This window comes from Scyliorhinus canicula, chromosome 9 (assembly GCF_902713615.1).
Source record: "Scyliorhinus canicula chromosome 9, sScyCan1.1, whole genome shotgun sequence".
Taxonomy (NCBI): Eukaryota; Metazoa; Chordata; class Chondrichthyes; order Carcharhiniformes; family Scyliorhinidae; genus Scyliorhinus; species Scyliorhinus canicula.
In genome coordinates this window covers 101,699,697-101,727,159 of record NC_052154.1, presented here as the reverse complement: position 1 = coordinate 101,727,159, position 27,463 = coordinate 101,699,697, and the positions used below count along the sequence as shown (strand labels likewise).

At 46.2% G+C, this 27,463-nt stretch overlaps 1 protein-coding gene across 1 annotated transcript in view; it reads left to right on the top strand.

Moving 5' to 3' along the window:
• The window catches only part of LOC119970925 (mucin-6-like), a 238,661-nt gene that overhangs the window by 32,972 nt on the left and 178,226 nt on the right, over positions 1–27,463 (top strand). Inside the window, exons 8-9 of the mRNA XM_038806035.1 lie at positions 7,295–7,430; positions 15,929–16,066. Of these exons, the coding sequence (XP_038661963.1) occupies positions 7,295–7,430; positions 15,929–16,066 (274 nt within the window). The remainder of the gene's footprint in view (positions 1–7,294; positions 7,431–15,928; positions 16,067–27,463) is intronic.

Here is a 27,463-nt window from a genome sequence, read left to right as displayed (position 1 = left end):
CGTAGGTGCTGTACTCTTGCAAAAAAGATGACAAAGGAATAGAGCGGCCTATTGGATATTTTTCTCAGAAATTGAATGATCACCAGAGGAAGTATTCAACGATTGAGAAGGCGAGTTTGAGCTTGCTGCTGGCTTTGCAACATTTTCACAATTATATTATCAGCAATTCGTCTGAAACAGTTATATATACTGATCATCATCCATTGACATTTTTGGAGCGATTCAAGAATAAAAATGCCAGACTGTTTCGATGGAGTTTATTGTTACATCCATTTCATTGAAGAATTATACATGTTGCAGGATGGGAAAACATGATAACCTATGCTTTGTCACAAATGTGATGAAGAGACGCAGGTTCGATGGTGGAAGAGAAAGAAGTAAAATGGACTGTATTATTATCAATGTTTGCCTGTTTTGTTTTTGTTTAAAAATGTACCTTTAGTGTCAATTGTTCTTATTGGAAAAGTGAAAAGGTGAAAAATGAAACCATCTTTGAAGTTGATGGTTTATTTATTTTTCTTGGGGGGAGGTGTCATGGGAGTATCCCTTTAAGAATTGTTTTGTCTTATCACTTGGCTTCAGTGATGTCATTGCATGGGTGGAGCTGGGCTGTGGCTCTGAGTTTTACTTTCACTTTGGTTTGGGGCTGTTTTGTGGCTCTGAGTTTTTTACTTTAATTTTCTAAAATCAATTTAGAGTACCCAATTCATTTTTTCCAATTAAGGGGCAATTTAGCGTGGCCAATCCACCTAGCCTGCACATTCTTGGTTTGTGAGGGCGAAACCCACGCAAACACGGGGAGAATGTGAAAACTCCACACGGACAGTGACCCAGAGCCGGGATCGAACCTGGGACCTTGGCGCCGTGACTTTGCTTTAATTTTCACATTTAGCTGCTGTATTCAGACAATCAAGTATCTTGGAGTGTCTCTCTTTACCTTCAGTTTAAAAGCTGTCTCCAGATTACTTGATAACTTAAAAGTGATAACTGTTTTCTGGAAGGAATTCAAACCTACCATTTTGGTAAAAGGATTTTCTGGTTTGCAGGATTTTGTTATTAAATTGAAACAGTTAAGGGAAATTTATTAAGGGTTATACATAGAGTACTATAGCTGTGTGGGATATTTATGTTGGTAGTTACAAAAATGCTTACTGTATGTGTTTACAAAAATGTTAATTAAATTTGTAGAATAAACTTTGTTTTTGATTACAAGTGCTTAAGGTCTCTGTTGAATAACACCTGAAACCCAGACCCTTGTGCTCCTCGTAACCAAAATTAATAAACAGTTGTAGGTCAGGTGAACTCCATAATATACTTTGGAGTTTTCTAAACCCTGGCCCATAACAGCAGCTTCTCGGATGAAAATCGCCGCTTGACCTCTTGAAATGCTTTCTGCTGCAGGGGGACCCTTGCCACTGTTGTCCTTTCTTCAACAATTGGTGGACGGGCTAAGCAGCATAGGCAAGTTGGGTATGAATTTCCCGTCGCAATTTATGAGCCCTAAGAACAAGCGGAGCTCGGTCAGACCTTGGGGAATGGGAGCTTGCTGGATGGCCCACACCTTGTCTTCCATCGAGTGAAGGTTGTGCCTGTCAACCGGTACTCATAATAGGTGACCTTGGAGTCATTAAAAATGCACATCTCTCTGCAGAGGTAGATGCCGGCCTGTTCAAAACGTCGGAGGACTTCAAACTGGCTCTCCAAATGTTATTTGTCCAAAGTCCCAGTGATGAGTATGCCATCTAGGTACTCGGTCACCCTGGGTAGGCCCTGCAGTATGTATTCCATCACGTGGTTGGAAAATCGCAGAGGCTGAAGAAAGCCCCGAACGGCAGCCGGCAGTATTCATACTGTGATGAACCTCAGTGGGCTTGGATCTAGTACCAGCTAAAGATACGCATGGTTCACATGGAGTTTTGTGAACATTGTTCCCCCGCTGAGTTTGGCGTATAGGTCCTCAATGCGAGGCACCGAGTGATGGTCAAAGCAAGAAAACCAGTGCCATCTTGCAGTCACCACACAGCCATACGGACCAGTCAGGTATTAACACCGGGACCACACGCGCACCCAATTGGCGAAATGGATGGGACGGATGATGATCAAGCGCTCCAAGCGATGCAGCTCTGTGTCAACCTTGGGCCGTTGCGCATATGGCATTGGGCGGGCGTGGAAATAACGGGGCTGTGCGTTTTCATACACACTGATTTTTACCACAGAGCCTTTTATCATGGTGAGGCCTTTAGCAAAGACTCCAGGAAATTTTGCCAGCAATCTTTCCGGGCCGTGGGGGTACATGCGTCAGGCGTGTTGCCAATCCAATTATAAATGGCGCAGCCAATTGCGGCCCAGAAAGCTTTGTCCTACACCGCAGACTACTGCCAAGGGTAAACATGCCGATTGATCCCTATATGGTAACATAGGTGGTGTCCGCAATGGCCAAATGCTCTCCAGTGTATGTCGTCAACCAGGCATTCGTGTCCCAAAGGTCCAAGATCTGGAGATCGGTCCGGATCATGGCGAAAGTCTGCCGGTTGGTTAATGAAACTACCACTCCTGTGTCAAGCACCATGTCAATGGGGTGTCAATTCACTTCAAGGCAATCCAGATGGGCGTGACCCTGGGTGCTGCAATGAAATACAACTGCTGGTATGGAGTCTTGTGAACATTGTTCCCCCGTTGAGTTTGGCGTATAGGTCCTCGATGCGAGGCACTGAATAATGGTCAAAGCAAGAAACCCAGTGTCACTCTTGTCCTCGACATAATATGCTTGGCCTCTGGGGTGAATGGGAAAGGCACCTTCACGGGCCTGTCTGGGGTCTGGGCCCTGGTCGTGGCACCCAACCCACAGCCTGCAGCAGCCACCTTGGTGCTCTGGTTCAGGGGAGTCATCTCAGTTGTGCCCAGGTACATCATCGTGACGGCCTTGGGTCCTGTGGTCGGTGCTGCTTCAGAGAAGCTCATGTCTTTCGGTCCTGGGTGTGGCGAACTCGAGGTGGTCGGTTCAGCGGCCGAGGTTCCGGACCGCCAAGCCCTATAACTCTTGGACTCCATGCTCTCCTCAGAAATGTTGATGTTTACTGCCCGTAGGAGGGTTAAGTAAGCTTCCATAGGGAGTTTCCACTGGGTGTTGGTGTCTCGGAGTCCACAGACGAAATGGTCCCAGGGAGATTCAGACAGTGCGGCCCCGAACTCCCATGAGGCAGTGAGCATCCTCAGGTACACCAAAAAGTCTCCATTGGATTCCCTTTGGGCTTGTTAGGCTGTGTGAAAACAGAACCGGTGGACCATTATCGCGAGCTGTGATTAAATTGTGCCTCGACCTGGGCCAGCAAAAGACTTGGCCTCTCCGCGTGGTGAGGCTTTTGATGAGCGCTTAGGTGGGTCCCCCAACTGTGGTTAGTAGGATAACAGTTTGTCACTTATCCCCAACAATTGCATTAGACCAAAACAATACTTCACTCACTCAACGTACTGAATCCAGTCATCGGTGCCAGCATCAAATTGTTCATGTTTCCTGATGTGCAATATCTCATCATTGGAGTGGAAGCCTCTTTGGGGATGAAGTAGGTAGGCGGTATAACGCACGATGGCTGTGGTGGCTCCACTTCACCCTCATCGCCAGTATAGAATCCAACAGAAGACATGCAGGAATGCATGGTAGGATAGGAATGAACAACTGTTTCATTGCGGCATACACAAAATCACAAAGCTACAACTCCTCTTCCCGAAGGGACACCCTCCCTGACCTGTACCCAAGTCAGGGATTTTTATACTGAGAGGTTCCCCCTTGTTTGGGGAAACCCTGCCCCCGATTACCAGGGGAGTTCATACTCTGATGTGAAACAGGGGAATCGTATAGAGCTCAGTCCTTGGCTCCCAAGAGGGTCGTAACAGTTACAAAGGGATTACAATTCTAACACTTAGATTTCAAGACAAATATGTTGGCAAGGCCTGGATTTTTATCTTCAAGCTGGAATTGAGAGTGGGGCATTTCCTGATGTTGTGATCCCAACTCCTGCCATACAGTGCCCATCCATGCTATTTTCATCGTGGGGTGGCAGAGGCAGGCTGGAATTGGTGCTGCTGCCTCCTGAGATCGAGCGGAGACAAGGATGGGCAGATGCAGTGGCGGGCAGGTTAGAAGGCCCGTCTTGGTTTCCTAGGGCATCAACTGAGGTCAATAGCCATGTGTGAGGACTCCTGAAAGTTCACCCCTCACCCACACTACCTCACTCATATGATCCCTCCTCACCATTCCATGTTGACAATGTTAAAAATATTGTATCAAAGTGAATTGCGAGATAATGATGCTCATTGAAGGTTTTTCACTTGACAGGAGTTACTCCTGGACAGGGGCAGGATCTAGAAGGGAAAAGTGGAAACGAGTATTTCTGCTGACCACTGGGGAGAGATTTTCTCTGATATTGACAGAAGCTGATGTCGGATAGGAAAAGCAGTGTTGATGCTGCCGGTGGCAATTGCGGATTTCTCCGCCATATAGAGCAGAACTTGGAAGAAAAAGGTAGGGAGGGGTTACATGTCCGCCCCGCCATAAACGCAGTGAATCGATGATCCAGGCACCATTTTTGAATGCCGCCCTTACGCAATGCGAACAAACCAGGAAAGAATCTTCACCCAGATGCACCCTAACGTCCAGCTGGCACTACCCTAACATCCACGTGGCACCACCCTGGCATCCAACTGAAATTACCCTGGCATGACCTTCTCCTCCTGAGTGCTGCACTCACCTCCAAGCTTCTCAGGGTGTACAGCTCACCAGGTGGACATCTTCTGAGATGAGTTCTGACATCATGCCGCCATGGACGCATTATTTCATGTGGTTGCATGATTCCAGCACATGGGCCTGATAATGAGATGCTAATTTATTGCAATGTTGAACAGCAGGAAGTAAGGCCTGCCACTCACGCGAGAAGGGGATGATCGCTTCCTGCTTTTTTGTTGACATGAAGCGTGACTTTAACCTTCTCATAATATTTGTTGCTCTTGTTGCCAAACCTGTGCAACTGGAGCAGAAACCTCTGGCTCTAGTATCGCAATAAATCATAGAACATAGAACAGTACAGCACAGAACAGGCCCTTCGGCCCTCGATGTTGTGCCGAGCAATGCTCACCCCACTTAACCCACGTAACCCGTATACCCGTAACCCAACAATCCCCCCATTAACCTTACACTACGGGCAATTTAGCATGGCCAATCCACCTAACCCGCACATCTTTGGACTGTGGGAGGAAACCGGAGCACCCGGAGGAAACCCACGCACACACGGGGAGGACGTGCAGACTCCACACAGACAGTGACTCAGCCGGGAATCGAACCTGGGACCCTGGAGCTGTGAAGCATTGATGCTAACCACCATGCTACCGTGAGGCCCCTCAGAAATCAGTTGTGAATCAATAGAATGTCTTCTGCAGTCCAATTTGGTAAATGGAAATTCACCTGTAAAACACGTGTAATGCGTACCCAGCCTCCATACCTCCTCCATGTTTCCCTCTGCACACTGACACAACCCATTCCCCTCACACTCTCCCCCACCCCTCACTTTTCCAGTGATTCAGTATAACTGTGCCAACAACCCCTGCTGAGTTGAACCCAGTTATTGGGGTCTGGAACTCAGTTAATATTGACAATAGGGATCCATTGCACAGCTGTTTAATCCTTCAGAGCTAGAAGCATTAAAACCGTTGAAGTCTTTGGAAGAGCTTGGTCATTTGTTCAACCTTTGAAATTGGGGAACTGTTTTCTGAGCTGTCAATCAAAGACATAAGGCATATTTTCAAGTTTATAAGCGGGGGCAAATGTTTGAGACGTGAATCAAAGAAATGTTTAACTCCCAGAGGACCATTGACACGTTAAAATCTGAATAACAATGCAGAGGAACACTTTATTCTTTTTTTTCAAGTTTTCCAATTAAGGGGCACTTTAGCATGGTCATTCCACCTGCCCTGCATATCATTGGGTTGTGGGGGTGAGACCCACACAGCCATCGGGAGAATGTGTAAAATCCACATGGACAGTGACCTGGGGCTGGGATCGAACCCGGGTCCTCAGCGCCGTGAGGCAGCAGTGCTAGCCACTGCGCCAACGTGCCGTCCCTGAACGCTTTATTCTGTTGGATAATGTACTATAATGCATCTGAACATTTTCCCCCAGAAAGCAGGTCAATTTAATGGCTGTTTTCCTACTGAGAAGAAAGCCCCATCATTAATCACGAATGAAAACATTTCTAACTTGTCATGCAGCATTAAATTATTACATGAAGTTGTCAACAATGTTTGAACTTACCCGTCAAAGGTTCCCAACTCCAGCTTAGGGCTTCCCCACGGTTCACAATTCCTTTGAGGTGCCAGGAACTTTCAGAGGCTGGCCTGATGCCATCAAAATTGTGGAGGCGGACTTAACATTTAAGTAGTGTTCAGTGATCCAATACGTTATCTCTTAATCACTGCTTTATGGTAAATGACAATCCTCTCGTTCTTTCTGGTCATTCAAAATGTCAGTGACATTTGGAGACCAATGCGCAAATTCCTCCATCTGTTTAGGTTGTACAATGGACCTCTATCTTCCTGACTATAGTTTTAATTTATCTTGAAATGAACTTTGTTGTATTTCTAGAGCATAAAATGATCAAGGAAAATATTTAACGATTCTGTAGGTCAAGTCCATTTGTGGACGATTCAGGAGCAGGACTCCTCCTTCATCTGTTATAAGGAAGGATTCCATGTGCAAAATGCCGTGTGACCTGCTGAACGATTCCAGTTTTTACTATTTTTGATTTCGGTTTTTTGCTTCTGCAGTATTTGCTTTATACCTCAAAAATAGTTTATATATAATAACCCTCATCCTTAAACCTCCTTTGAATAAACGGCTTTATTCCTTTGCTCTGTTAATTTATTGGTTGGATTTTCAACTTGCCACCTGGAAGTAAAACTCTCTTTCTGGATTGGTTGCCTAGAAATCGTATGATTTTCATTTCCTCGGAAATTAGATTCGGGCAGTTTCTTTAACAGTCTGCTGATCCACAATATCAGTTTTACACCTGGAGGACAAGTTGAACATTTTGTGCCTGATCATATTAATATGTTTTATTTGGCTTGGCTTTGGTGATGGTGTATATTGGTGGGGTATAGCCGAACAATGATGTTAAGTATTAATTCAGCATTCCGTTTGTTGTGTGATAATTCACTCAGTGATCACATTCAGTTGTATTCAGATATGAGAATTGAACGTAGTTTTCCAATTTATGTTATTTGATTATTTTATTCTTTTCCACAGACAAAAATCGTAATTTCAAAGCAAGGCGCAATCGAAGTCAACAATAAAATCCTGAAATTACCGTATGAAGATGGTAAAGTCATATTTGTATTTAAACTCTTTGAAGTCCAATTGAACTTCCTACTGTGCACATATAGTAAGCTGATATTTGGGATCTAATTTTAGGTAAAGTCCATTTCTTTATCATTTGGATGCAATGACTGAGCAAAGTGCAGATGGGAGAGGATAAATACTTGTTTTGACTTTGATCAGTTTCCAGCGACACCATTTGAAGCCTAAAAAACAGCTGAGTTCATCAGTGCAGGAAATTAGCTAAGTGCGGCCTTGGCTGAACTTATAATAAGTTCTGAACTTATAATAAGTTTGGCTGAACTTGGCTAAACTTATAATAAGTTTTTTGGCCCCGACTAAGGCCAAAAAAAACGGTAGAGTCCCATTTTGGGTGCTAGCTAACGGGACTGTGCTGGCTTTTCTTTAGCCTCAGTTGGGAACCCCTGCCAAGTGCAGGTAGATAACTCACGGAAATGTCCTCCCTGATCTTTCGATCCCCTTGAGTCATCTCACTCCAGCCTCCGGACCGCCCCACTGCCCCAACCTCCCTCTTAGGGGGTCCTCCTAAGGGCAGTGCACCCCTAGGCCTGATCCCTAGCACGGGCAACCTGACCCCCGGGCACCTTGGCTCTGCCACTTGGAACTGAAAGTTCAGTGATTCTAAAAACAAAGCACAAAGTAGAAAAAATGTACTGTAGCCTTGTGACAGTGATCCAAGGACACAGCCACAGAAAAGATGCGAGTTGAGAGCAGTGTTTTCAGAATGTGCGTAAGAGAGAGAGTTTGTAAGCTCTCAGAAACTGTAAGGTTAATGGGACAGCCGTTAACTGAATAGTCAGTTATGGGACTCGCAAAGTAATCAGTTTAGCCGAGGTACTACCATGTGACTGATTTTAAGAACTCACTTGTTTGTTGTGCAGTTGAGTTTGGAGTGTGATTTGTGAGTGAGTTTAGAGTGTGAGTTTTGGGTGTCTCGGGAAGATATGAGATGCATCAAGTGAGTGCTCAGAAATTAATCGGAAGAAAACAGTTTGTAACTGTGCCAGTCCCAAGCAGGAAACATTTTTGTTAAGCTTGGGGTAATTCTTCACTGGTTTGTGTGTCTGTAAACATATTGTTTGGGTGAAGGAAAAGTTGGAGTTTAAATTGTCTTCTTGTGCTGAATTGAGATGTTGCTAATCTTTTTGTCTGGTACAATATAGGTCACGTCACATGTTTTAAATATTTTTTTTAACCAGTTTTTTTTACAATAAACGCAACAAAGTAACAAAATAAATCTGTGCCAAACAGGCACAGGACAAAACAAATGTAATTGCAAGAATATTAACAAGCAAGACAGAATAAACTCAGAACAGTATACACCAGCGCCTCTTGTTTATATACCGGATCAATCCAACAACAGATTAACAAATTGAGTGGGAAAAGGAGTCTAAGATCATACAGGTACAGAAGGATAACATGCCTTTATGTCTTGCGGAATCAAGACTAACAAAATAATGAAATCGCTCATGGCAACCCAACAGGAGTACGTTGACCAAGGTGGCACGTATAAATTAAATATAAGGGTCCCATACTTTACGGAATGCGGATCGCAGAGGTCAGCAATTCCAGAGGAATGCATTCCATAATTAGCCTAACTGAAAGATGTATGTCACTAATCCAGGAGCACCGATATTCTTATAAACTGCAAATGTCAGGATATTGTACAGCCATGCTTCGTTAGAATCAGTATTCACTATTATTCCTTGTGTTTGAATAAAGCTCGTAGTCTTACAGTTGAATAGATGCTTTATTTCTAGGAGTTCATTCTCTCTCCAATGCTTATACTATGTTACATCTGATCTGCCTGTCTGTGTCCTGCTCACCAGCTGCCGTTTCTGTGAAGAGAGGGAGGCTGACTTCCTGTTTGTCTATGTCTTGATACATCTCTTGTGCTCCCTCTAGTGGTTACTTAGCCGTAGTGTATTTACCTTAACCCCTTGTGTATATACAATGATGCACATCACTACAATTCCGCATCTGGAAAACCCAGAATCAGGAATACAGGATTCAACTCCAAGAACGCAATTTAACAGGACAAAAATGGAGTCATGTTTTGGATGTGCTTAGTGGGGTGTTTCTCTGCACCGGCAGCACTGGGAAAGGCCCTGCTATTAAACAGCATTTGCCATTTGCCACTGACATCATTTCCTGCACTGGCGAGTTCAACTCGCCCATGCAGGAAGACGACTTAGGATTGGGGCTCCATTTTTAAATGCCGTCCCGATCTTTTGACCCCCTCAGCCACCCAACCGTGGCCTCCAGATGCCTCATTGCACCCAACTTACCTCTTACGGGCTCTCAAGCCCCCCCCCTCTCTCTTGTGGGTTAGCCACCCAGGCCCAATCCCTTGCATGGGCAATCTCACACCTGGGCACCTTGGCACTATTGGCCTGGCACGTTGGCAGTGCCCCTGTCAGCGTTTGTCCTCATAACTCTCCACACCCCCAAATGAAAGAGGGAACAGTCTTAGGATCTGGCTTCCTCTAAGTTCAACTAGCCAAATACTTGCTTGGCTTAATTCCAAACTCAGACAATGTCTGTCTTGCAAATATTAAGCTTCTCTCAGCCTTATGAGTCCATAAGGAATCAAGACTATCTTTGTTCTATTAACCTCCGAATAACCAGGAGCTTGTCTACCAAGGTGTTCAAATGGCAGTTAAAGTCACCAGCTGAAGCCAGTTCTGCAACAACCTTAGTAATAAACTCCGGAAAGTAATTTGGAGGTCTGTACATGTTCATTATTGAGACAATGTATCCGTGCACCAAACCTCTAATGATCACAAATCTACCACCTTTGTCCTCAGTACAAGTCTCTACCTTCAAGGGGATATTCTTGTTGATCACGGTTGCCGTCACCCCTAAACACGATGAAAAACAAGCAAAACGAAAACCTGCCCCACCCATTACTGCTTCAATTTTAAGAGCTCCTTATCTAATTGAGTTTCTTGTAACAAGGCTAGGTCCACTTTCTCCTTATAAAGGAAGGAGAGAATCTTTTTGTGTTTGATAGGATGAGGACATCCATGAGCAAATTTTAAGATAAGCTGTTGCCATTACATAGACCACAGACGAAGATTTTCACGCCACAATTGGGAGTGCGCCATAACACCACCCCCAAAACTTATTTTACACCAGAGGCACCAAAGTATCTGTTCCTTTCATGAATAAAATACCAGTCTGTATCAATGCAGGATAAAGTCAACAACACAGAAATCCCATTATAATAATAAAAATATAAAAGAACCACAACCAGAATAGTTCTAAGGGGATATTTCTTTTTAATATCAATTTTGAATACCCAATTCATTTTTTCAATTAAGGGTCAATCCACCTACCCTGCACATCTTTGGGTTGTAGGGGCCATGCAAACATGGGGAGAATGTGCAAACTCCACACAGACAGTGACACAGAGCCGGGATCGAACCTGGGACCGTGGTGGCGTGAGGCAGCAATGCTAACCACTGCGCCACCATGCTGCCGGGGATATTTCTAAATAAGAATGAGGTCCATTGGATTGACCCCATGGTCATACTATCATTACCACCTGGATACAACCTCCTCAACAAGGAGGGGAGAAAAAAAGGCAACAATGAATGGAAGTCAAATGCCCCTCCCCCATTTTAAACCCACCCGCGAAGACAGGTATCAACCACCCATTCTCCGGCAAAGGCAATACTACATTCTGCCATGCTGAAGACACGGATAATAAGAAAAGACATTGGATAATAAACACACAGTACATCCATCATGACTAAGATAAGATAATAAGAGTCCCTTAAACACTTATGGGGAAGAGGGAGACATTGAATACATTGCTAAAATATTAGCATTTTCCCTCAACAGGATAAAAGACAACATATTCAGACAAATAATATCATGATAGGGAAAGAGTCCGGGTTAGAGCTTTGAGTTAGTCCATGTTGCAAACCATCAGTCCAAATCCTCGTCCTTCATAGATTTGATGAAGGTAAAGGCAGCAGTCAAATTATCAAAAACTCAGTGGAGTCTGTAATGTTCTGTAGACTGGCCGAAGTAATGATGAACTCCAGATAATTTAATTCCAATAATTTGTTGCAGAACACTGTGTGATAAGATAACTAGGATAAATAAAATAATAAACTACTGACACTAATTAACTATTCTAGAGCTACTGCGAAACACGTCTGCCATCCAGCACAAACTGCTCCCAACTCCCAGACCGCAAGGTTACATGATGGGTTTACATTGCCGCATAGTAGTCACAGGTCGCGCAGAACATTATGTACAAACATGCCTTATGCATTTCATCACATCCCCTTTCCTTTGGAAAAATAAAATTACCTGCATGTATTAAATTACTTTTTACATCTCATCCTGATATGCAATATACATGTTCAGAATTAGTTTTTTTACAATCTGTTACAACTTCAGTCTTTCTAACTTGTGCCTTATTCTTCTTGACCTTCTCAGTGTCTGCTGAACTGGCAAAGGTTCTTCATGTTCTTTCGTATTTGTTACTTGAGTTTGATGTTCTTCATGTATTGACTTATCATCCTCCTTGTTGTGTTCGTTCTGTATGCTCTTCAGATGTTTTAGGACTGTTGCATGCTTATTCTGGTGCTTGCATCACAAATGGTTGCCGTACTTTGAGCAAAGCTCTTCTATTCCTTCTTGAGACCGCACTTCATCTGCTATGATGAGATATGAGTTTGGACCTGCCTGCTTTCCATTTAAATGGAAAATATCCATGCCAACCTTCTGCCACAGAGATGTCACTGTCTCGTCCATCTGCATAGGTTCCTTGCTCTGCCTGCGCTGAAATCTTTAGCATGTTTCACAGTTCTCCACCATCAACTCAATATCCCGCTTGATTCCAGGCCAATAGTCTGCCGCCCTGACTCTCCTCTTTCACTTATCCATCCCTAAGTGCCCTTCATACAACTTGACGAGGATCATTGTCCGCAATGCCTGTGGGATCACAATCCTCTGATTCCGCAGAAAAAATCCATTCACATCACTTAATTCAGCTCGAACATTGCAGAAACTTGAACAGGATCCTTTGGGCCATCCTTCATGGATATACTTTCTCACTTTCTGCAAGATAATGTCCGAGGTAGTTTCCTCTTTAATGATTTTTGACTTGTTGTCAGAGACTGGCAGAGACTCTGTCACCATGTTTCAGTGGACCTGTATATCCTCATCCAGCTGGAGTGGTTCCTTATTGCTGGTAGCGCTAGAAAACGTGTCAGTCACAATAAGGTGTTTACCCGGCGTATACACCAACTCAAAATTGTACCGCTGCACCTTCATGAACATTCGATGCAGTCTCGGCGACATCCCACGAAGATGCATTTTTATGATGGTGACAAGTGGCCTGTGGTCAGTCTCCACAATGAAGGTTGGAAGCCCAGAGACACTCTTTTTCAATTTGTGCACATCGCCATTCAGTGTCGGACATCTCCCTGGACACATACGCCAGTGGCAGCCAGTCTCCTTCCAGACTCTGCTGGAGCAGGAACACCCCTAAACCATCCTGTGATGCATCAGATGAGAATTTTGACTGGGTCAAAAATGTGAGAACTGGCGCTGTGGTGAGTGAAACCTGCAATGGCTGCCACTCTTGTTCGTGGTTGCTGGACCACTGGAATGGTACATCTTTCTTTATGGTCTCTCTCAGATTTGCTGTTTTGGCTGCCAAGTTGGGGATGAACTTGCCCACAAAATGTATCATGCCGAGCATTCTCAAAATGCCTTTTCTATCCGTAGGGAGTGGCATCTATTCTTATCTTGCCTTGATAGGTCTGAACCCCTTGTGCAGACAGCTTGTCCCCCAGGAATGATGTGGCAATGCTGGTGTTGGACTGGAGTTGGCGCAGTAGGAAGTCCAGATTAAAATCCAACAGGTATTTTTGGAATCGCAGCTCCTTCATCAAGTGACGACTGAGTGCCATTTCCATGACTTTTTCCCGTACCCCTGAACATTGTTTCTATTCAAGTAATCATTTAATGCCCTCTTTAATACCTCGACTGAACCTGCCTACACCACACTTCCAGGCAGAACCGGAACCACTCATTGTGTGAAAAAGTCACATTTGTTTCTTTTGCAAATCAAGTTAAATATGTGCTCTCTCAGTTTTGATTCTTTTAAGCGCAGGAACACTGGGCGCGATTCTCCCAAAACGGGAGAAATCGTAAGGCTGGCGTCAAACCCGGGTGGGTTTGACGCCAGCGCGCCCCTTCCCGACCGGGAACCGATTCTGGTCCCCGGTCGGGGCTAGCAGCCCGACGCCGCAAGCTCCGGCATCACGGGCTTAACGAATTTCGTTAAGCCCGCTTGCCGGAGTTAGCGCCGGCTGACGCGTCATATGAGGTCAGCCACGCATGCGCGGATTGGATTGAACTCCTTATGATCTTCCTTTCCCACATGCTCGATTTTGCCTGCCAGGCCCACTTTAGGATTTTTTCCCTCACTTGGAACCTGTGCAGCTTCACGATAATCGCTCCGGCTGCTCCCCGGCTTTGGGCCTGGGTCGGAGCGACCTGTGCACCCTGTCGATTTCTGGGGGTTTGGAAATTTCTCCCTTCCCATTAGCTTGCCCAGCATTTGATGACATAGCCTGTGGTGGTATGATTAGCATAGCTGCCTGCCATTGGTGCAGAACACCGGCTTACCATTGGCCCTGGTCGGTCATGTGCCTCTCGACCGGTTGGTTGGACCAGTCATGTGATGGCTCCCCGATTGGTCGAGAGGCTGAGTTAACCCCTCCTCCAGGGCGGGGTATAAATACCCAGTACTCCCGGCGGTCGTCCTTCTACTGTAATAGACCGCAGGGCTAACATCTAGTAGATTAAAGCCATACTTTTGTTCAGCAACTCGTCTCGCGTTCAATTGATGGTACATCATAGCCTATTGGGTCTCTGCCCTCCATCCCCTCTGGCAGACCCACTATTTTGACATTCTGCCATCTGGACCTATTTTCCTGGTCCTCCACTTTCCCTCTTAGGCTCCCCTGGGTCATTACCAGCCTCTTCACCTCGGTTTCCTGAGTTACCATCCTGTCGCTCTGGTCTGAGGCGGCCCTCTCCAACTCCTGAATTCTTTTCACCTGTGCCTCCACCTTCTTTCCAGGCCATCGATGGTTTGCTGCATTTTGTTCGTTGTCTCCACCAGCATCTCCTTCATCGTTGTGTGGAGCTCCGTCCTGAGTGCCTCCCTCACGGTGTTTATCTACGTTTTAAGCACGCTTCTCCATTCCTCCCCGTGTGTGTGTGTGTGTGTGTTGGGGGGAGGGGGGGGGGAGGAGGAGATGGTCGCCGTGTCCTGTTCCTGCTCCACTGCTCGGCTCGCCAGCTTTTCCGCTTCCTGGTTCGCTTGAACCTCCGCCTCGCCCCATGGGGCCGTCCCCCTGCGCCGTGGTAGCAGCTCCTGCTTTTTTCCTTCGCCTTCGCTGCTGCTCCTTCTTGCATCTCGCTGTCCCCACAATTTATTATTATTTGCAGGCATATTCCTGTTATGTGCCTTTCTCTTTTTTTCTTTTAGTTTTAGTGCGAAAAAGAGATTTTTTTTTATCCCCCAAAGAAAAAACCTCTTGGGGGTTTTTTCTCCTTTTAAAAATGATTTTTTTTAATCAAAGGAATTTTTTTTTTTTTAAGAGTTTTTTTTGTGAAAAAAGTTTTTTAAATTTTCAGGAGAGGGAAAAAAAAAGTTGAAAAAAAAACATTATTATTTTGTTTTTGTCTTATCCTCTCAGTGCTCCGACTTTCTGGCAGTTTCTTGCTGCGATCCCCACTCCTCCTCCACGTGCAGCTGCTCTGCTGACCAGGACCAGTCTCTTCTCCTTTTTCTCTTCAGCTCCGTGGAATGAGCTTTGGTGCCTGGGCAGGGCGAGAGAGGCAGGTCGCGGGCTTCAATTTTTTTTAAGAACCCACCAGGAAAACCCCCGAAAGAAGCCGCGATTTTGTGGATCTGCGGTCGCCTCTTTGCCGCGGCCGCTCCGTTCACGAACGCCATCGGAAGTCATGATTCAAGAATTTCAAAGTTGCCCTGAGATAGCACCTGTCTCTCTTGCAAAAGTGGTAAAAGAAAAGAATTAAAGCAATAAAGGCATTTTTCTATCTCATGTTTGACAGTACCTTTAGCACTGTGAGTTGCACTGTTGCTTCACAGTTCCAGGATCCCAGGTTCCATTCCTGGCTTGGGTCACTGTCTGTGCAGAGTCTGCACATTCTCCCTGTGTCTGTGTGGGTTTTCTCCGGATGCTCCGGTTTCCTCCCACAAGTCCCGAAAGACATGCTGTTAGGTGAATTGGACATTCTGAATTCTCCCTCCGTGTACCCGAATAGGTGCCGGACTGTGGTGACCAGGGTCTTTTGACTGTGACTTCATTGCAGTGTTAATGTAAGCCTACTTGTTACAATAAAGATTATTGTTATTACTTTCTGTTGAGTGAAATACAAGTGATCATTTTTCAATTTTAGACTTTAATTTTGATGCAGTCTTTTAAATAAGATATTCATTACACATTGAATTTATTGATTATACAATCAATTTTATTTTTGTAGGGAACATTGCAATTTACCGGCAGTCTTCCAGCTACATTCAGGTAAAATCCACATTTGGCCTGGAGATCCAAGTTCAAACCCATCCATTTTTACAGTTGTACATTATTATTGATGAGAGCTTTGCTACAACCACCCACGGTAAGCAGAACTAATTTGTGTTGCTGATCTATTAATGCATGAGTCTGGAAATGATGCTGTTGCATGTTGTGAATGTTCTAATATAAGTGCTTAATTTGTGACAGTTAAATTTGTCAGCCTAACGAAGCTGTCAACTCAGAGTGGAAATGGTGGCCAGAGGACGGGCCTTCACTGGAGCTCGCATTTGGATTAAGGGCAAGGGTTGAGTAAAGCAGAGGCAAAGTACATTATTCTTGCTCAATGGGGTGAAGGGGGTCACAGGTAGATGTGCTAAGAAGCTGTGATAAGAGATGACGCTGCTTGGTTGGCGGAGCTGGGATGGAGTGGGGGAGGGAAGACATTCCGTCCAGTAGGAGGGAGGCATGGATATAAAATAAAAAATGCTACTCAGTCGGGATCCAGTGTTTGAAATGTTGCACAAGTTGGGAAGTGAAGATTTTGTGCGGGATTGGCAGAAATGTTACATGATGAGATGGAGCAGAGCAGTTGGATAATGTTCTTAGCACTGACATAATGTTTGATGGGTTTTGGAGGCACAGGGCAGAAAGATGCAGAATGTGGGAATTGGGATCAAAATGCTACCCATTAAAGATATATTGGTAACTTAGGGCTAAAAGTCTCCATAATCAGGAACTTAGAGTAAAATGAGGCTTGAATTGGGGAATGGGACCAAAATGCAAAATCCAAAGTGGCAGTAGGGAAATGAAGGACTAAAGGAAGTGGGGCTGGAGTTTGGGTATACACCATTTATGGCCTTGTTATGGCAAGTCTCTTCCATTTGCCATTTGGCCTTGGGCTGGCCAACTGCTGCACACAAATAGTGCTGAATTTCACTGGGCCGATAGGGTTGTGTGGGATGGCAAATTGAATATAGAAAACAAGAGTGAAATTTGGCATGTTCTGTTGAGTGAGGGAGTGAGTTGTCAGTAAAACAGACCGACAGCAGTACAATATCTTTGAGCCAAAATATGTGACCTGAGAAATTCTTAGACTGATACCAACATTGAAGAAACAAACGTAAAAGAAGTTTTAAATCTCTTTTATTCTTCCGTCTAAACATTTGTCTAAACATTGAAAATGGGCAAATGAATCGCGATGCGTGAATAATTTGTGGACGTTGAAAGTAAAGGAAGCAGCGTGCAACTTGTTGCTCCAGCTCATTTTAATGACAGTTCCGCCCACTCCTTAGTGCCAGGTTTGAACAAGGATAACCTGCCTTTTTTAAAAACAAATTCTTGGGATATGGGCATCACTGGCAAGGTATTTGTTGCCCATCTCTAACTGCCCTTAATGTGAATGACTTGTTCGGCCATTTCAGAGTCAACCACATTGTAGTCTGTCTGGAGTCACATATAGATCAGACCAGGTAAGGAACCACAGATTTCATTGTCTAATAGACACTAATGAACCAGATGTATTTTTACAACAGTTGATTATAGTTTCATGTGCGACATTACCAAGACTAGTGTTCAATTCCAGATTTTATTAATTGAATCTAAATCAATCAGCTGCTGTGGTAGGATTTGAACCAATCTCTTCAGAGCATTAGCTTGGACATCTGGATTACTAGTCTCCTTACTTAAAGCCAGTGTGCACCTCTTAAAGAGAGATACATTCAGCAGGTACCGCTAGCTGTTGTGGAAGGATGTCTGACCCATAGGGATAGTGAAAATGGTAAAGCGTGTCAGCGACTGCACCTCCAAATTTCCTGTTGGAGTACTTGAGGAGCTGGTGCAGGAGGTAGCCAGGAAGGGAGATTGACACAAGCGTTTATATGGGAAGGGGAGCAGATAGGCGCCAAATCTAATGCAGTTACAGGACTGTAGTATGTTTAATGACCTCACGTGAGTTGTCAGTATACGTGAAATAATTGTAAAATGCCATATCCTTACAACCCAACCACAAGTCTTACACACTGTTCAATTCACCACACCCCCTTCATTCACCTACCAACAATCGGGATCAATCACAACTTCTATTTCACACGCATAGCTTCACCTCAAACTTGTCCACTTAACACTCACATTCAAACCACAAAGCTTAGACACACTTCAACTATTGAACCATGACAGCCACATGACCAAAACACATTGGGCAAGAACTCCTGGATGTTCATGCCAATGACACACTCCTGGGTTTCCCGGTGATGTAGGGGGATTCAATGGGAAATCCCATTGACAGGGGTGGGATCAGAAGGTCCCACCACTGAACAATGACGTGTCCCTTCCTGCCGCTGAGAAACAGGCCACTGGGAAACCAGGGAATCTCGCCCATTATAGCACACATACTTTACTTTATCTTGCAAGACAAGGTGGCACACAACTGAAAGGAGCAATAGGTTACCAGGGAGACAGGCCTCACTGGGTGCCCTTATGGAGAAGATGGTAGCCACCATTATTGAAGCAGCTGTCACTGAGCAGTAGGGCTTCGGTCATCGAAAATAACACCATCCTCGTATACAATCCTCCTAATCATTTCACAATTCCCCTCTTATCCCACAATCTCTATTGACAGAGTAGAAACTGCTGGTTTATTCCAAATATACACATCAATAGAATACAGTCCATCTCATGCATCACTTGAATCCCCGAATACCGAAACCGCTCTCTTGCCACATTACACTGCAGCGCCCCCAAATTGGCTGCCCACCTTGCCACATTCACTGGAAACATCTTGCTCTTCTCTATGTTCAGCTTATATCCGGAGAAGGCCCCAAAACACTCCAGCGGGTCCGACGCAAACAACAGCAGGTCATCTGGATACACCCGGTGTTCCATGCCCCCCCTTACAATCCCTCAGCGAAACCTGACGGGCCAACGCCAAGGGCTCAATCACCAATTCAAATAACAATGGTGACAGTGGGCACTCCTGCCTTGTTCCCTGTGTAGCGCAAAATCCCTGAGTTCATCTTGTTCGTACACACACTTGCCACCGGGGATGCATACAAAAGATGCACCCACACCACAAACCTCAGCCCAAATCCAAACCTACCCAAAATTCCAAAGGTACCTCCACTCTACATGGCCAAAGGCCTTCTCCGCATCCATGGATACAATAACCTGTGGAACCCTCCTCCTGACAGAGTCATGACTACATTCAAAAGGAACCTAATCTGGAGAGCTGCCTACCCTTCACAAAAGCTTTTTGATCTTCGGAAACCAATTCTGACACACACCCCATCCAACCGAAATGCCAAAACCTTTGCCAATAGCTTAACATTCGTGTTCAACAAAGATCAGGCCTGATGGACCCACACTCCAATGGACCCTCCCCCTTCTTCGGGATCAGCAAAATTGACGCCTGCGACAACATTGCTGGCAACTCCCCCCTCTCCACCGCCTCACTGAATATCTCCAACAAGTTGGTGGGGCAGCTCCGTCGTGAACTGCTTAAAGATTTCCGCCGGAAAGCCATCAGGGCCCATGGCTTTCCCGACTGTGTTTCCTGATACTATCTCTCACCCAGCGGCTCCTCCATTGCCTGCCTCTTCTCATCCTCCAGCTCTGAGAACTCCAATCAGTCCAGAAACCATCCATATCCCCCACCTCTCTACCTGACTCGGCCTTATACAACTTCTCGTAGTATCCCCTGAACACCTCATTTGTCGATTCCGGCTCCGCCATCACCTCCCCGTTCACCCCCTCACCTTTACAATCTCCTTAGATACCGCCTGCCGCCTCAATTGATGGGCCAACTTACGACTCGCCTTCTCTCCAAACTCGTACTGCAACCCCTTCCCCCTCCGCAGCTGGCCGACCACCTTGCCCGTTGACAACCAATCAAACTGCCCATGCAACTTCTTCCTCTCCGCCAACAACCCCTTCATGGGGGTGTCCAGTATCTCCAATCCACTATCTCGTCCATTAGCCGCCGGTGCTCCTCCCTCCTTCTCCTATCTCTATGAGCCTTAAACAAAATAATCTCACCTCAGATCACTGCCTTCAAAGCTTCCCAAAACGTGTACGTCGACACCTCCCTGTTCTGATTATGTTCCACATAATTATTAATTGCGACCCTCCGCTTCTCACAAAGCACCTTGTCCACCCTCGGCACCTCACACGTTAAAATCCCCTTCCATGATACCTGGTGTGTATCTACGTCCGGAATTGTCCTTGCTAACTTCTTTATAAACCCCACATCGACCCAGTTAGGTGCATAAACATTGACTAACACTACTGGCGCCGCCTCAAACACCCCACTCACTACCACAAACCTCCTCCCTCGATCTCACATCTCCCTGGCACCCACAAACCCCATTTTCTTGCTTAGCAAAATGGCCACCCCCCTCGACTTTGAGTCAAACCCCAAGTGAAATACTTGCCCCACCCATCCATCCCTTCCTCAGCCTAATCTGATCCTTCACCCAAAGGTGCGTCTCCTGCAATAAAATCACCTCCGCTCTCAAACACATCAGGTATGCAAAACACCGGGACCTCTTACCTCTTGACCAGTCTGTTTAACTCGGGGATATTCCATGTCACAATTCTCTTACTGGAGGCTAATGCCTCCACCGCCATCCGTAGTCCCCTTCTGTTCTGCCTCGCCCAGACCCACTCTGAACCGCGTCCATCCAAGGTGGCTACCCACTCCTCCCATGCCCATACTCCTCCCCCAAACCTGCCAAATCACCCCCCCCCCCCCCCCGCCCCACCGCCTCTTGAGCCACCCCCACCCCATCCACCTCACCTCGGCCTGGCCATCCCTCATGACTCCCCCCCACCACAATAGTATTACTTGCTAGCATGGCGTCTCCTGCCCGAAGGCCCTCTTCTACACTCTCCCACCCCTCCCTACACCTCTGAATAATGACTAAACCGCCAACACCACTCAAGGGCCCCATTCAGCACACCCCTGACTTGAAAAAACACTAAAATTCACAAGTAACCTCCTCTCCAGAAAATAGAAAATGGGAGGAAACTTGCTGCTTCTGAATAAACCGCACCCCCCCCCCCCCAATCCCCTGTCGGCAACACGAAACAGCACTTCCAGTTTTTGCGGAGTTAACACCTTCATCCCATACCACCCTTCAGCTCCCCTAACTTATGGTCTCTTATAAAGTTATTTGCCTCCGCTGGCGTCTCAATCTTATACTCCCAGCCATCAGGCGTTACCTAAAGTCTAGCCGGGTACCACACCCCGAACCGAATATGTGATCTGTACAACACAGCCTTGGCCTTGTTGAAACCTGCATGACTCTTGTCAGCCCTGCGCCAATGTGGAGTGCAGTGCTGGTCCGAGGAGACAGAAGAGCTCTTACGTGACTGCTTAGAGACAGTGGATGGTCCATATTTAAGAACTCAGCGACTAACTTAAATGAGTATGCCACCACCGTCACAGACTTCATCAACAAATGTGTGGACGACTACGTGCCAAAGAAAGCAGTACGTGCGTTCCCCAACCAGAAACCATGGTTCAACCGCGAGATTGACTCCCTACTGAAGGACAGATCTGAAGCGTTCAAGGCAGACAACCCTGTCCTATACAAGAAATCCAGGTACGACCTCCGCAAAGCCATCCGAGATGCCAAGAGAGAATATCAAACTAAGCTAGAGTCACAGACAGACCCTCGGTGGTTGTGGCAAGGATTAAACAACATGACGGGCTACAAAGCGAAGCCGAGCAGTATCTCTGGCAGCAGCGCACCCCTCCCCGATGAACTTAATGCATTCTATGCTCGGTTCGAGCAGATAACCAACAATCCGCTGTTGAGTGACCCAGCAGCCCATAATTCACCCATACCCACCATCACAGCTTCCAAAGTCAAATCGGAATTCCTGAAAGTGAACACGCGGAAGGAGATGGGCCCGGACGGGATCCCTGGTCGTGCACTCAGAGCCTGCGCAGACCAGCTGGCAGAGGTATTCACAGACATCTTTAACCTATCCCTACTCCACTCCGAGGTCCCCACCTGCTTCAAGAAGACCACCATCATACCGGTATTGAAGATGAACCAGACAACGTGCCTCAATGACTACCACCCGGTGGCCCTGACTTCAGTCGTAATGAAGTGCTTCGAGAGGCTGATCATGAAGCGCATCACCTCCATACTCCCGGACCTTGAACCACTTCAATTTGCATACCGTCTCAACCGATCCACATCAGACGCCATTTCCCTGGCCCTACACTCATCCCTAGAGCATCTCGAAAACAAGGACTCCTACATCACTCTCCTATTTATTGACTTCAGCTCCGCCTTCAACACCATAATCCCAGCCAAGCTCATATCAAAGCTCCAAAACCTAGGACTTGGCTCTCCACTCTGCAACTGGATCCTCGATTTTCTGACCAACAGACCACAATCAGTAAGAATGAACACCAACACCTCCTCCACAATAGTCCTCAATACCAGTGCCCCACAAGGCTGCGTACTTAGCCCCCTACTCTACTCCCTGTACACACACGACTGCGTGGCAAAACTTGGTTCCAACTCCATCTACAAGTTTGCTGACGATATGACCATAGTGGGCCGGATCTCGAATAACGACGAGTCAGAATACAGAAGGGAGATAGAGAACCTGGTGGAGTGGTGTAACGACAACAATCTCTCCCTCAATGCCAGCAAAACTAAAGAGCTGGTCATTGACTTCAGGAAGCACTGTACACACCCCTGTCAGCATCAACGGGGCCGACGTGGAGATGGTTAGCAGTTTCAAATTCCTAGGGGTGCACATCATCAAAAATCTGTCCTGGTCCATTCACGTCGACGCTATCACCAAGAAAGCACAACAGCACCTATACTTCCTCAGGAAACTAAGGAAAGTTGGCATGTCCACATTAACCCTTACCAACTTTTACAGATGCACCATAGAAAGCATCCTGTCGGACTGCATCACAGCCTGGTATGGCAACTGCTCGGCCCAGGACCGCAAGGAACTTCAGAGAGTCGTGAATACCACCCAGTCCATCACACAAACCTGCCTCCCATCCATGGACTCCATCTACACCTCCCGCTGCCTGGGGAAAGCAGGCAGCATAATCAAGGATCCCTCCCACCCGGCTTACTCACTTTTCCAACTTCTTCCATCGGGCAGGAGATACAGAAGTCTGAGAACACGCACGAACAGACTCAAAACAGCTTCTTCTCCACTGTCACCAGACTCCTAAATTACCCTCTTATTGACTGACCTCATTGACACTACACCCTGTATGCTACATCCGATGCCAATGCTTATGTAGTTACATTGTATATCTTGTGTTGCCCTATTATGTATTTTCTTGTATTTTCTTGAATTTTGTTTAATTCCCTTTTCTTCCCATGTACTGAATGATCTGTTGAGCTGCTTGCAGAAAAATACTTTTCACTGTACCTTGGTACACGTGACAATAAACAAATCCAATCCAATCCAATGTCCTGGTAAATCCGGATTTGATTACCCTGTCATTCACAGACTAGCTTCGCCCTGGCCCACTTCAGATCTTCTTAGGGGCAGCACGGTAGCGTGGTTGTTAGCATAAATGCTTCACAGCTCCAGGGTCCCAGGTTCAGTTCCCGGCTGGGTCACTGTCTGTGCGGAGTCTGCACGTCCTCCCCGTGTGTGCGTGGGTTTCCTCCGGGTGCTCCGGTTTCCTCCCACAGTCCAAAGATGTGCGGGTTAGGTAGATTGGCCATGCTAAATTGCCCGTAGTGTCCTAAAAAGTAAGGTTAAGGGGGGTGGGGTTGTTGGGTTACGGGTACAGGGTGGTTACGTGGGTTTGAGTAGGGTGATCATTGCTCGGCACAACATCGAGGGCCGAAGGGCCTGTTCTGTGCTGTACTGTTCTATGTTCTATGTTTTCTTTGCCCAAAACATGTGCATTGGCACAATCACTGCCCACGGCGGCTCCCCTGCTCCCGGCTTCTGCTTCAAGGATCTATGGGCCTGGTCCACCTCTGGGGCATTATCCAACACCTTCTCCTCCACCAACCTGGCCAGCATCTTCAAAAGTACTCTGTGGTGCTCATTCCCTCCTCACCTCCCGGCAGATCCACGATCAGCAAATTCTGTCGTCTGGACCTGTTCTCCTGCTCCTCCACCTTCTATTGCAGAGACTTGCACACATCCCTCAGGATCCCAACCTCCGCCCATAAAGACATGATCCAGTTGCTATGGTGCGACATCACCTTCTCCACCTCCTGGATTGTCACTGCCTGCGCTTCGAGGCACTTTTCCACCCAATCCATCGATCCTCAAAGATCTGTCATTGCTCCCTTAATTGCCCTCGACCAGTCACTGTGTATCTCCTTCCTCTGTTGTTGAAATTCCTGCTTGATAAACCTCGTTAATTACTCCATTTGAGGCTTTCGCACCACTGACGACCCTTCCCCTCCGCCATTCTCACACGTGGTGCTGCGCCACACGTCTCCCCCAACTCCTTAGCCAGGTCCAGCACTGTCTTCTGCCGTGTCTGATAGCCAGTAGACATGCCAATCCATGGAAGAACATCTTCTCTTACCCTTTCCGCTCCACCTTTCTGCCGAAACTACCCAGATAATGGGTAAAAAATGCGAAAACCAATGCCTTCAAGCCGAAGCTGTCCTGTGTGCAATCACTCACTCCATGACCGCCACCGAATGTCTGCTGCCCTCTTTTAAGATGGATTAATTCATACTTTCACTGTAGCACTATTCCTCCAGTCAGCCCAGATTGCTACACAACTGGCACCCATGCCAGGCGCTGAACTGCTCGAGAGGGTTGCACATGGCCGGACTCCTCCACCTGCGCCGGCAGGTGCTGGATGCCCGCCGAAAACCCCTCATGCAGTCCCTGGCTCTGTGACTGCATCTTCACAATCGATGGGATTGTCCATTCCAGAAGTCCAAAACCCATCTGGACGGCAGCTAGTCCCTGGAGTGGGCCTACCCTCCGACTGTCCGCCCCCTCGGGAGTTACTGCCTCCACCTGTTGTACCGGACCATGTGTGTGGTGAACACCAGGTAGTGTCCCAGGAGCCTCTTTGCAGACTCTTCACTAAAGTGCACAACCGAGATGAGTGGAGTGTCTCTGGGATGGTAGAGGGTGTTGGAGATACTGTGACACGAAACCAGTTTCATCCCCAGACTCCAGCTGTGGGCTGTTCTGGATCTCGGGTTCATGGCTCCATTCTGTGTCAGTGTCCTCGTTGCTGGTCAGCACCCAGGGCACTCTCTGAATTTGGCTGGGGGCGGGGGACACCAGACCGGTCCGCGATATCAGCAGCAGCTGCTACAAGACAAGATGCATGATTAGACCCCAGGGTGGTGGTGGTTTGTTGAGCAGAGGTGCTGTGGTGTGGGGGTGGTGTGAGGATTTTCTGGGGGTGAGGGTGGTATTGGGGGTGGTTAACACATGTGTCATGAACAACAACTCCACACACATAGGCACAAGCCCACACCCCCAAGTGAGGACACCCCGCTGTGGGGTCCCTCCTCTTCAGGCCTCCTCAAGCCCCCTTCCAGCATCCCCTGCCTTCCAGAACCCGCACCCATCGCCCCGCCAACCTCCCGGAGGCCCCTACTTATCTGCCCTGCACTAGAGGGGCTGGTCTTGCATAGTGGGCTAAACAGCTGGCTTGTAAAGCAGAACAAGGCCAGCAGCACGGGTTCAATTCCCGTACCAGCCTCCCCGAACAGGCACTGTAATGTGGCGACTGGGGGCTTTTCACAGTAACTTCATTTGAAGCCTACTTGTGACAATAAGTGGCTTATTTTTGACACTTCAAACCACCCCTCCACCTTCAGTTCATGGGCATGGTCCCCTTGCCCCCTGACCCTTGGCAGTGCCACACTGGCACTCAGGCCCCCTGGCACTCAGTCTCTTCGTTAATCTGTGCCAATCTTAAAGGGTTAAGTCTGTATGAATGTTGTTTGATTGGAACAGCAATTCCCACATCTACATCATGTATAGTCATTTTAGTACTTCCCAATTTATCTCTACAAACTTGCCCACACAATATCAATAACTCTTCCTCTGGAAGGTAACTCAACAATTTATCCCAATTTTTAAGAACATCCTAATTTTCCAATTTAATTTGAGGTATGTCAAATTCACAGTCATCTGGATTTGGTTCGTCACTTTGAGTTAGAATCATTAAAACCTCCTCCTTTTTCTCACCTCCCTTTCAAAGTACCTTTTAAGCATATTCACATGACACACTCGGTGAGTCTTCCATCTAACTGGTGATTTTACCACATAATTGACCTCACTTAATTTCTTTTCAATCTGATAAGGTCCACAAAACCTAGCTATTAAAGGCTCACCTACCACTGTAACAACACTAAAACTTTATCTCCACTGGCAAAACTACGAACTTTGGATTTCTTGTCTGCGACCCGTTTCATCATGTTTTGTGCAACTTTCAAGTATCTATTTAATTGTTCCCTAAAATTTGACGCGTAATCCAATAATGTAATTTCCGATTTCTCACTCACCAATTTTTCCTTAATCTAAGTGGTCCACTTACCTCATGAGCACAAATTAGTTCAAAAGGACTAAATTTGGTTGACTCATTAGGTGCATCCCTAATTGCAAACAGTACAAATGGAATTCCTTTATCCCAATCCTCTGGATAATCATGACAATAAGCCCTCAACATTGTCGTTAATGTCTGATGCCATCTTTCTAATGCTTCCTGCGATTCTGGATGGTACACAGTTGATTTAAATTGTTTTATTCCTAAGCTAACCATAATATCTTTGAATAACCTTGAGGTAAAATTTGATCCTTGATCTGATTGTATTTCTGTGGGTAGTCCATATCCAGTAAAGAATTTAAGTAACTCCTCCACAATCTTTTTAGCTGTAATATTATGTAATGGTATGGCCTCTGGAAACCTAGTGGACACATCCATTATCATCAAAAGATATTGATTTCCACTTTTCGCTTTCGGAAGCAGTCCTACACAATCAATTAGGACCCTTGTAAAAGGTTCCTCAAATGCTGGAATGGGTATTAAGGGCACTAGTTTTATCACTGCTTGAGGTTTCCCTATCACATGACATGTGTGACATGATTGACAAAATTTAACTACATCTTTATGTAGTCCAGGCCAATAAAAATGTTTCTGGATTTTAGCTTGAGTTTTCCTTATTCCCAAATGACCTCCCACTGGTCCCTCATGTGGAACTAGCACCCTACCGGCAATACTACTTGATGAACTTCTGCTCACTTTTCATCCGCCTGCATATGTAAAGTCTCCATTTTCTCATCAAGACATTACTTTTACGGTAATAATACTGTGGTATACACTCAGATTCCTCTTCTGTGTATGCTTGCTGACACATCCGTTTTATGTCTTTATCTTTTTGTTGTAACTCTGCCTATTTTCTTGAACTAAAAATATCCGCCTCATCCACCACCTGTTCTTGTTATTTTTCAACCATCTGATCAAAAACGGTTGCACTTCGACTTCATCTTCACTCTTTGATTTCTCCTCTTGTCT